General features: G+C 41.0%; 1 protein-coding gene across 1 annotated transcript; it reads right to left on the bottom strand.

The window, feature by feature from the left end:
• Positions 1-1847: 1847 nt before the first annotated feature.
• IL20RA (interleukin 20 receptor subunit alpha) lies at positions 1848-11550 on the bottom strand. Its single transcript, XM_009950030.2, has 6 exons — positions 11423-11550; positions 8766-8944; positions 7590-7765; positions 5866-6010; positions 5269-5408; positions 1848-2729 (listed from the first exon to the last, which is right to left on the bottom strand). The coding sequence occupies exons 1-6, from the start codon at positions 11494-11496 to the stop codon at positions 1848-1850; spliced, it is 1596 nt and encodes a 531-aa protein (XP_009948332.2). The 5' UTR covers positions 11497-11550.
• Between the last annotated feature and the right edge of the window lie 350 nt (positions 11551-11900).

Genomic DNA, 11900 nt, shown 5'->3' with positions numbered 1-11900 from the left:
TGGAAGACAGACACTAAACACAAGTGCAGTAAGTCTTAGGGCAGCAGTATAACAGAATCACAGAATGTTAGGGGTTGGAAGGGAACTCAAAAGTAACTGGATAAAATTCAACAGACTACAGAAAAAAGTAAATAATTGTTTCCTAACAGTGGGTTAAAGCCTCCACATTACAAAAGACAATTAGGAGACTATGTGCAAAGAGGTTAGTTAAGAAAACTTTAGGAAATACTGGGAATGATTTTGGGTGGCTTAAATGAGGCTGGTCTATAATAGTAGAAATTTTGCCCTTTTTCACATCTGTTCAGGGAGCTTTCATACTGAGCTATAACCCTCCTCTGTGAACCTCCTGATGCACAAATGTATTGATATAAGTATTTAGGTATAACATTGCTACACGATCTAGATCTTTATCATAAAAACAGTCAAGGACATTTTTTCCATCAGATAGGGAGTCATCAGCATGAAATATTTTACTGTAATTTCTGGTTTTAAAGTCTATGACTAAAACTGAAATATTTCAGAGGATGAATAGTCACAGAAAATGGCAAGGTCATGCAACAAAAATATTACCCGAGAGAAAAGATACTGGTAAAGGTCCTCCTTCAAAAATAACCTAACCATGTACCTAGTTTGGAGGGCAGAAGTTTTAAACACCATAGAAAAGGGTTTTTTCCTCTTATTTTTGCTTCTCCTCTTCAAAACCAAACGAATCATTGCTGTGATTTTTTTTGGTGCTCAAAAAAAAAAAAAGGTCAAAAAAGGGCCATTAAGTAGAAAAGTGATGGATTGTCTTTGAAAAGAAAAATATCACTTGCCCTAGTAAGTAATTTCTAGAATATCCTGTAATTTTACTATCCTAAATAAGCATCCCATGACATGGAGAAAAAGTGAACTTGTATCAGAAGTCCTGGTCAGGACATCAGATAAGAAAAGAAAGCCCACAGGTACACTTTCTGGGTCTGCCATGGCTTGTGGGATGTGTCTGCAGAAGCAGTGGTGTGTCTGGGGCAGACTTCTCCGTCTGAGCTAGTCACACCATCCTGCCGTTAAAGTCATCTGAGAGGAACAGACACTTGCAGGACATGAGTCATACAGATGCTGTACTGCGCACGTCTAAGGCTGGGTGAGACATGGTCCATCCAGTAAGATTACAGGCATTTCATTGAATCCCTTTGTGCCACATTTTCCCCCAGTTTAAAATATGACTAATGCTTGCTTTCTTTGCCCTTACGTCTGTTGCGCTTGTAGGCACACCTGCCAAAAGAATTGCTGCTGGTTGCGTATCTGCACAACACAGTATGGAAGGGACCCCGCAGAGAAATAAGTAAGAACTTCATTAGGTAGAAGAATATTTATAAAACAGAAACAAAACATACACTGGAATGCCCTTAACTTCCACAAAAGTCAGCTCAGACCACTACAAGTAGCAGGAGTGAGACCTAGAAAAGACTGCATTGTGTCAAGACATGTGAAACAGCCCAGCAAAATGTCATATTTCTGCTTTTTTATTTGCTAAAAACAACTGCTTTCAAATGCTGGTAATTTGTTTTGGTAGGAACAACAATGTGAAAATCCTAACATCCTGAGTAAAAATATATATATATATTTTTAAAAAGAAGATAATCTCATAACCATCATATTTTCCCTGAGAGGCTTACGATGGAAGTCAAAATCACTTAGATCACATCTGGAAACTGTTATAAATAACATATCACGAATAAGTTGTTCAACTGTGATGGTTCTGAAAACTTCAATACATTAAGATACATTTGCTCCACTGAGTCCACCACGCTCTTCAGCAAAGCAAACAAGATTTCGCATTTTAGAACACTTTAGAAAATTACTGTTCAGTCTTCCATTTCTACGTGCAGTCCCCATTGTTCCTTGAATTGCAGGAGATACATTTCTTGGTCCTCTGATGATTCATCAGATACCTCTTTCTCATACAGTCTGGACAAAATACCCTTTTTGTCAGGGTCATCACACTTGAACACTCCTTCACACACCTGATTTTCAACACTGGGCAAGGTAGGAATATACAGTCTTCCAGTGTGAGGATCCCAATCTAGTAATACGGTCTGTGCTATTTTTTCCAGCTGAGGATAGGATGTCTGCCCAGATTTTTCAGTATCCAAGTCCGCCAAGTTGATACGTGTCTCACCCAGCAATTCATCTGCTGCATCAATCATCTTCAAATTAAGTTCCTCTATTTTCTGTCCCAAACAGGGGTCTGCTGCCCTCACCTCTAGTTGGGGGCAATATGGCTGTCCTGTTTTCATATTAACCAAGTCCCCCAAAGCAATCTGTGGCTCACCTATTAGTCCCCTGGGGGCAGAAGTCTTCTCTTCTAGTTTCTGACCAAGACTGAAGTCTTCAGCCCTTACATCATGTTCATACTCTACAGTCCCTGCATTTTTCTGTCTCAAAGCATTCTTTGTTCCAGGCTGGCCGTAAGATGGCCAGTTCCCAGCTTGGTCCTCATCCACTAAAATACCCTCTTCATGTGAAATATCAAGCAAGTGTTTTGTTTCCAGCACTTCTTTTGAAGGCAAATCCTTCCCTTCTGTGTCACTGTAAACAGTGTAATAATGGGGACTTTTCCTTTCTGATAGATGACTGGATTCCTGAGATGCCTTGTTATCATCCACATTAACACTGATAAGGTTGACCACTATTTTTTCACGTGGTATGAAAACCATTTCATTGCATTTGTCAGTGTAGTGCCATACCTGAAAAGCAAAAAATATTTTGATTTGAGTGCAGTATAATAAAAATACCATCTTGCTGCTTTTTACACTGTCATATATTTTTAAAATATAAGGCTAGGCTAGACCTTAGGAGAAGGTTATTTCAGTTTAGGGAAGAAGGAAGTTCATCATATAAGCCTCCAGGATGTTAATATGCTCTACTTTTTTCATTCTATCTGTAGTAAAACTATGTTATGACTAGCTCTAATATCCTTTTTCTCACCTTCCCCATGTCAAAATATTGGTTAGAACAATTCTGCCAAATTCAGCTTCTGTTTCCACCAGCATACACTCAAGTGACTTTGGAGAAAATATCAGAGTTGTCCTTGGGTCATAGGCTACAGAATCTCTTCCTCTCTTTTTAACCAGTGAAGAGGAAGTGCAGTGAAAACCACATCCCACAAGCACAGAGTCAGGTACCCTGTTAAGGTATAGCTTACAGAGAATTAAATAATATGAGGTCTCCTTTCAGAGAGGAAGCTATACATGAGGTTGAAGTGCAGTGTATGGAGCCTGCACTGTGCAGTCTGTCCCAGGTCCCACGCTGCTTTTATATCATCTAGTTGAACAATAGGAATCTTTCTGAAACGAGTAATATTTCTAACAGGAATAAGTACTGTATCAGCAGTCACTAAAGGGAAGTGCAATGGAAAAACAACAACTAGAAGGTGCACTTCACTGCTGTCAAGCTTGAACGGAAGACTAAGACCACTAATCGATGTACTAGGTAGTCTGAAAGCTCCCCCAGGTCAGAAGTGCTGGACCAAAACAAACTGCTTATTCCACCTCCCCCTGACCACGCGGGGTGTGCTCATGTAGAACAGTCTGTGGGCTGGGAAAGCCAGAGAGCATCACTAAAATACCAGGTCTATATTCATTTGTTACCTTAACATCAACTGAATCCAGAGATAAAATTGAACCTTCAAGGTGGTCACAAAAAAGTGCAATGGATATTAAAAAATCCTCCATCATACAAATTATACATTTATTACAGAAAAAAACTCCTGGAGTTGACGTTTAGTCTGCTAATCGAGGGAATTTTCACTAAGTAGCCCTTCACGTTCTTGGACTGTAAAGAGCTCTGTCCTGCTAGCTGTCCAGGAGAAACCAAGGTATCTACCCCTACCATGCCTTGCATCCCAGGATAAAGAATAAGAAAGACAGAGAATTATCACCAGGGCCTGTAGTGACAAGGGGCAACAGTTTTAAACTGAAAGAGGACAGATTTAGACTGGATATAAGGAAGAAATTCTTTACTGTGAGGGTGGTGAAGCACTGGAACAGACTGCCCAGAGAGGTTGTGGATGCCCCACCACTGCAAGTGTTCAGTGTCATGCTGGATGGGGCTCTGAGCAAGCTGATCTAGTGGCAGATGTCCCTGCCCACAGCAGGGTAGTTGGATTAGATGATCTTTGAAGGTCCCTTCCAACTCAAACCACTCTGTGATTTCACAATTCTGTGATAAAGCTGGTGCCTTGCCAAGTGCAGGACGTGTCGCCGTGCACATCTGAACACACTGCAGCCGCAGCTGCTCTACTCCTTTTGAACCCTTCTGTCTGTTTTGACTGTACACAGTCCCTCTGAGAACTTTTCTCCTACCACCTCTGGGCTGCTCTAGATTTCTTCAGAAAGATCAGCATGTTGAAACCAACTCCCTTATACCTCCCATCCCACGGTGTCGTGCAAATTGGATTAACATCAAAACGTTCATTCATTATTGTAATTGCATATTTATGATTGAGCAACTTGTTTAGAGATAGCTGTGAGAAAGCTCTGCTGGGCTTATGAGCTGGAAACAAGAAACATTTCTTAGACTTTATGTGTTCTTTGTAAAAACTAACGAACTTTGCAGCTCTAAGAAACTTGCAAACATTTTTGCATAGAAAGTGTATTTGGGCTGTCTAAATAACAGACTGCGTTTGTTCATACATTTTTGTGTGTCAGGGAATGGTGCAGTATTTGAAAGTATTCCTGAAATACAGATTAAATTATCTGTATGATGCACATGAGCTAAATCCTTCACAATCACAATTAAGTGGAAAAATCTGGTAATACACATTTATAGTCCAAGAAAACATCATGGGATTTCTTTTCTGCTTAATTATCTTCCCTTCTTATTTCTCAATTCAACCAATTAATAACTTTTGAACACTGCTTCTTCCTAGATAAATTTAGGGAGCACTGACTTCCTAACAGAGGTTGCCTCAGTGCACCTCAGACCTTGCTTATGGCAATGACTCTTCCGAAATGAACAGCTCTGTTCTGATCCTCATTAGTTCCGGTCATCTTTTCATATTTGGTCATCTTTTTAGACATAGTTGCTAAGTTGACTTATTACTCTGCTTTTCTTGCATTTAATAACCCTCAATGTGATGTTCTTTTCTTGACCTGAGTGGCGACTAGAGCTTTTATTTGCAGCTAGCCATGGTTTCCTCTCAGCTGACTCGGAGCCCCAGAAAATGCACAGCTCTACTGTGAGTGCCAAGTTTGGCAGCAACCTCCTGCAACAGAGAACACTTACCAGGTTTGTTGGATGCTTCTGCTTGCTGACATGAATATACCTGTGCACACAATAGCAGGTAATTGAAATAAAAAGGACAGCCAGTATGACAGGCAGAATATGTCCAAGTATGATCGTTATAGTCTCATCTGCTGTTTTATCTGTTAACAAAACAGAAGTTTTCATTGTACTGAGCAACTTTTTAATGTATTCAGATACTAATGTGTGCATTCACCACATTGCTTTTTAGATATGGGATGCAAACATTTCAGATAAACAAGGAATTTGCAGGAAATTTTTTTAAAATGACATTTGAGCTACAGGACACATTTTTATTATTACGTAAATTACAAATTAAATTCTAAAAAGAAATAACAACCCCTCCCTCAGGTTCTCCTGTTGCTAACTTCAGACTGACCCAGCTCTGCCACTCCCAAATCTCCTTCAAGGAGAAAAAAATATTCTCCATCCGCTACTACTCAAAGAATGCAGATCCTTTCCTTCAGAGGTACTGACGTACCTTCCAGTCAGTAGATCCCAGCTATGTTTTACTAAAGGCAAAAGATTTTTTCATCGGTACTTGCATCTTCTTTTTGTCATTTGCCAGCTTATACATACCTTTCAAGGTATCAATGCAATATTCTTTGGAGAACCCACTGTACAAAAGTGGTGTGGTGACATGTATCTGTGCGCTGACACAATAAGCTGTTCCCGGTTCTAACCAGGGCACAACCAAGGTGTTGTTGCTGATGGAGAACCACCACTGGAAGACACAAAAAAAGATATTTTTTTTTCCCCTTTAACTCCTCAGTTACAGAAAGGTAAAGATCTTATATACAAAATGTGTCACAAGCACACAAATTTTCTGGAAAGAATAATGATACTATAAGAACTGCCAGCTGCATCCTTTTTGTCTGAATGCTGTCACAACTCAAGTTATTTATTAGGTCATGTCCTCTCTGAATATTTTATCTTCCATTCAATCATTCTTCTACCACTACTGAACAACTTCATGTGTTGTATGAAGCAGGACCATGTGCCACCACTAGCCCACATTCTCATGTCGATGTTGCAATAGAGCTAAAGCATCACTCCAGCTCTGTCCTGACACATAGGCCGATAAAAGGCACAGAGTAACAGTTCCACAAAATCTTTCAAATTGGGATGTTCTGGTAAAGGAGGTAAAGGAGGCTGAGTGTTATACAGACCTTAGAGTCCAAAATAATTGCTATTTTTGTCTACCTCTAATTGCTGATCTTGACATTTTAATACCCCCTTTGACAAAAGGTGACCTTTTTGGCGTGAAGTTTCTGTGTCTTTTCAGGAAATTCAGAGATTTGCCAAACAGAGATTGTGACTGGACGATGGGAACAGAAGAATGAATGTTTTTGTAACTGATCACTGAACTCTTCCTCACCTACCGTGTTTACTCTGGGAACTACTACTTGCTAATGAAACGTAAATCTGCAGAGACAGACAAATGAAGATGTTCAGATGTGGTGACAAAGGATACACTTCATCACGATGTATTGTGAGTATTGTCAGTAGACTGACTGGCTGAGGATTTGTTCTGCTGACAAAGACTGGGGACAGGCAGCAAGCTGAACATGAGCCAGCTACATGCCCCTACAGCAAAGGAGACCAACAGCACCCTGGGCTGTGGTAACAGAAGAGGAGGTAGATGGATGAGAGAGATTATCGTCCTCCACCCAGGGCTCATCAGACCACATCTAGAATACTGTGACCAGTTTTGTTCCCCCCAATACAGGGAAGACCGGCAAACTGTAGTGGGTTTAGTAGAGGATCACCAAGATGGTTGGGTATGGGGCACTTGCCCTGTGAGGGGAGGCTGAGGGACTGAGTTTGTTGCACCTGGAGAAGAAGGCATGGCTTCAGGGGGACCTAACAGCAGACCCCAGGATGTCCCAGGGAGGTCATCAAGGAAGATAGAGCCAGGCTCTTCACAGTGCTGAATGGCGGGAGGATAAGAGACAATGGACATAAGTTCAAAAAGTGAGGTTCAGATTGGACATAAAGAAACACTTTTTTCCCTAAGAGGTAAGTCGAGCAGCGGAACAGATTGTGTGGTCTCCATCCTTGGAGGTTTTCAGGATGCAACTGGACAAACCCTGAGCAACCTGGTCTAACCTCACAGCTGATCCTGCTTTGAACAGGACTTTGGACTAGAGACCTCCTGAGCTCCCTTCTAACCTGAATGATCCTACAATTCCTATAAGGCTATGAATCCTGTTTCAACCCTTGCTGTTACGGACACAAAGTGCATTTCAGGAAGCACAGAGCACAGATTTAATAGGCAGTTCTACAGCTTTGTCAAAGCTTACCCGCTTCTTTGTTTTTTTGTTGAGGACAGACACATTATATTGCAGGCCAGGATACACTTGAAGCAGAGATACAGATTCTCCCTCAGGACTTCTCTTCCACTTCTCAGGAGCAGTGAGAATGACTGAAATAGACTTCTCGGTAGAAGATACACTTACCATGGGCGGATCAATTTTAGCTGGAAAAAATGAACACACACAAAAAGCAGTCAAATGCAGCAAAGGCACGCTGACTTGACCATGCAGTTTCTTGAAGTGAATGATATCAAATTTTTGTAATGCTTTGGGGAGTCTAAGTAGGACTTCAAACAATTCATTTATATTGGTAGAAAATTATTTTATCAGATAACTAAGAGGATCTTTACAGTGAGAAGGTGAATTCTGACTTGGAATTTTGCCTAGGAATTCCTGTTTCTTCACAGGATAAACAACCTTGAAACTCAATTTGCTAAAAGAAGCTAAATTACCAGTATGTTCTCAGATTATCTGGCACAGATAAGAGATATTATGCTCTGAGTACAACTACTGCTTGGTTTAATAGAGCCTTTTCAAAATCAGCGTTCCTTATGCTGTGGAAGTGCCACAGCTTTTATTTGTCTTGAGTAAAGCTTTACCAATGTATAAAAGAGTATTCATTGTATATAAGACCATGTATATAACATGCACACCCCCAAATTATAATATTATTATTCAACTACTTCTGCCAAAAGCATAAATGTGAAAAAACTGCAAAAAAATGTAACCTCATGTTAAAATTAAACTATCATATGCTATGAATCATAGAATCATAGAACGGTTTGGGTTGGAAGGGACCTCAAAGATCATCTAGTACTAATACCCCTGCCATGGCAGGGACACTTCTCACTAGAACGGGTTGCTTAAGGCTCCATCCAACCTGGTCTTGAACACTTCCAGGGATGGAGCATCCACAACTTCCTTAGGCAACCTGTTCCAGTGTCTCACCACCCTCAGGGTGAAAAATGTCTTCCTTGTATCTAGTCTAAACCTGCCCTCTCCCAGCTTCCCACCATTACCCCTTGTCCTATCACTAAATGCCCTTATAAAAAGTCCCTTCTCAGCCTTCTTGTAGGCCCCCTTCAGGTACTGGCACATGCAGTCTGAGCACACAGTATTAATCAAGACCATTGAACATCTGGCTGTGTGATTAGCTTTCCTTACTGTCTGTAAGAGGGTTGAATCGTGTGGTCTCTATCCAGTCAGAGCACATCCCATTTAGGAAGGCTTTAACGCTTGCATAGTATTGTTCTTCATAGTCAGAGGTCTCACTGGAGAGGTCACACCATGTTCTGTTGATATTCCTGCATTCTGGCTTTCTAATCCATTTGCCAACACCGTATCTATATCAAAAGAGAAAGGCACTGTACAAAAGCTACTCCCACAATATTAGTCACCTGATATAGCACAGACACCAATATTACGGCTGATACAACACTTTGCTTGTTTTGTAGAAATATGCAATTTCAAGGAATTCCCAACTTCAGCTGAGATAAAACACAGGATCTCCACAAGTTTTTAATGAAAAATAAATCACAGTAGACCCTATCCAGAAGAAGAGGCTTATTCTGGTTTTGGCTGGAATAGAGTTAATTTTTTTCCTAGTAGCTGGTACAGTGCTGCGGTTTGGATTTAGTGTGAGAATAATGTTGATAACACACTGATGTTTTAGTTGATGCTAAGTGGCACTTATCCTAAGTTAAGGATTTTTCAGTTTCCCATGCTCTGCTAGTGAGGAGGTGCACAAGAAGCAGGGAGGGAGCACGGCCAGAGGAAGGGAGCACGGCCAGAGGGAGGGAGCACGGCCAGGACAGCTGACCCACACTAGCCAAAGGGATAACCATACCACAGAACATCATACTCAGTATATAAATGGGGAGGAGTTGGCCAGGAGGAGTGGATCGCTGCTTGGGGACTGGCTGGGCATCGATGAGCGGGTGGTAAGCAACTGCATTTTGCATCACTTGTCTTTCTTGGGTTTTATTTCTCTCTCTTTTTGCTAAATTCATTTTCATTACTATTATTATTATATATTATTTTGTTTTAGCTATTAAACTGTTCTTATGTCAATCCACAAGTTTTACTTTTTTTTTTTTTTCCCCAATTCTCCTCCCCATCCCACTGTGGGGGGAGGAGTGAGGGAGTGGCTGCGTGGCGTGTAGTTGCCAGCTGGGGTTAAACCACAACAAGGCCATATGGAACTAACTGGGATGTTTCTGATACCAATCAAAGTCCAGTTTTGCTTGCATAGACCAGAGACCTCTCAACTTCAGTCTCCACAGCTTTAGTTTAAACCCTAAACACACGATAACAGAGTCAGGATAACTATTTATACAGAGACAAAGAGTTCTGTCAGAATGCTCAGTGGCTCATCCCACTGTACAGAGACAGATGATGCTCAGGGTCTCCAAGATGACTGAACAGGAGACTACTCATGCCTGACTGTTACTTCTCTTTCTCATTTAAAAGAAAGACTCCATTGGAATACAATGAACTTCAAAACCCTTCTAGTTGAAAAAGAGGCATATACCTGCTACCAACAATGTCTCAGTACTGACCAGCTCTTATACACTAGTAGAAGAAATAAAGATTTCATTGGAAAATTTCTGCCTGGATTTGCTCAGAAGCTCCAGCTCCTCAAATTCGCATCATTATGAATTCCCCTTTGGCTGCTAATTAGTAAGGGCATGTGGCAGCTCCTACATGACTGCAGGACAACATCTTCCACCTAGCTCAAGCCCTCACTTTCCTAGGTAGGTAAGGGCACATATGAATATTTTTGTAGTCAAATGTGAAAGATGGCCATACGTATGGCTACAGACTCTTCTGTGGACCAGCTAAGCCAGCATAGCTAGTGCTCCCTGCTCCTTTTACCTTCTACACAATTACCGTTCATTCCGTAATTACCAAGCACTCTCCCCTTTTCCAGGAGGTGGACTACGTAGCTCGTCTGTGAGCACAGAGGCCAAGATCCGAGCAAAAGATGTTGCAGTCTCTGACTGTAGAAGCAACTTCTTGCTTTTTTTATTAGCCAGTTCAAGTTACAGGACACTTCTGGAGATCTACATTTGTTTTAGTGTCATGAAAATAGAACTAGATGAAGGGAATGGAAGTATTAGGGGTGAAGACTGGGAGCCTTACATCCCACCCATGACAACAGTGTTACACCTATTTATAAAGTAAACTTCCAGCACTCTCCTTCAGAATGACCCAGTGTTTTCTTGGTGGGCATAAAGGAGATGGATGCTGGTCCTCACTCAAACTCCTTGATATCCCACAAAGGTGCAGACCTTGGAAAGTTAAGGGCTGATTCCAATCACATTACTTGTTTTTCTACAATACTTGATAACTTCAGTGGATTTTCTCCTAGACTAGAGGCTTGTGGGATCAGAAGAAACCTGTGGGCGTTGGTTCTGTTAGAAAAGACCAACAAAACACTGGGCACAGTTAATATACAGTAAAACATACTACATCTCCAGATCCATTTACATGTGTGCTATGTGTCAGATGCAAATCCACAGCACAGTCCTCCTTTGTCCTTCTGCCCCACTTCTCAGGAGTGCCCCTGAAAGCTTCCATGTTGCACCCTACTCTTCTTTCATAGGAAGAAATAAGTCTCCTTCAAATTTTTTTTTAACTGGACCTGAAGTAAGCAATACCAGAAGAAGAAGTTAAAAACCATATTGCTTAAGTATAACCCACATTTCAGTTCTCCTTTCTTTACTTTTTAGCAGCCCTATCTTGCATAAAGATTTTTTAAATTATTATTTAAAATGCTAGAATAAAAGCCAGCAGGGGCTAAAATAAACAAGCCAACTTACACTAGATACTTCACCTTGTAGAGTACTCCATCTCCCGCGCCTTCTGGTGGTGACCAGTGAAGGACATTCCTCATGTTTACAGATTCAAAATGTACATTCCTGGGGTTGGGCAGAGAACAATACAACTCTCCTGAGAAAGAAAATAAGAAATGAACAACATACACTAAGAATCTGCAAACAGATACGCTTCCAAGTTAACCAAAAAAGGTATTTATTTTAAAGCAAGCCATAAAATCCCACATACTGCGTTTCTTATCATTAAAAGCACAAGGTTGTTGGCCATGGAAATTAAGTTTTCTCAAAAGTGTCCCTAGCTAATGCAGTCCTCTTGTTGCCCCACAACACTGGTACTGGACCCAGCTTGTGAGACAACACATAAATTCCAGCCGTATGAGTGTGTTTTTTTCCCTAGCAAAAACGGCTTTGCCATTCATGACAGACATTGTCTTGGATATATCCAGGGACTGGAAGCTAAAGC

The sequence above is a fragment of the Leptosomus discolor genome, chromosome 2 (genome assembly GCF_034619465.1).
Source record: "Leptosomus discolor isolate bLepDis1 chromosome 2, bLepDis1.hap2, whole genome shotgun sequence".
In the NCBI taxonomy this organism is placed as follows: domain Eukaryota; kingdom Metazoa; phylum Chordata; class Aves; order Leptosomiformes; family Leptosomidae; genus Leptosomus; species Leptosomus discolor.
The sequence above is the reverse complement of the archived record's forward strand: the minus strand, read 5'-3'. Positions and strand labels throughout refer to the sequence as shown.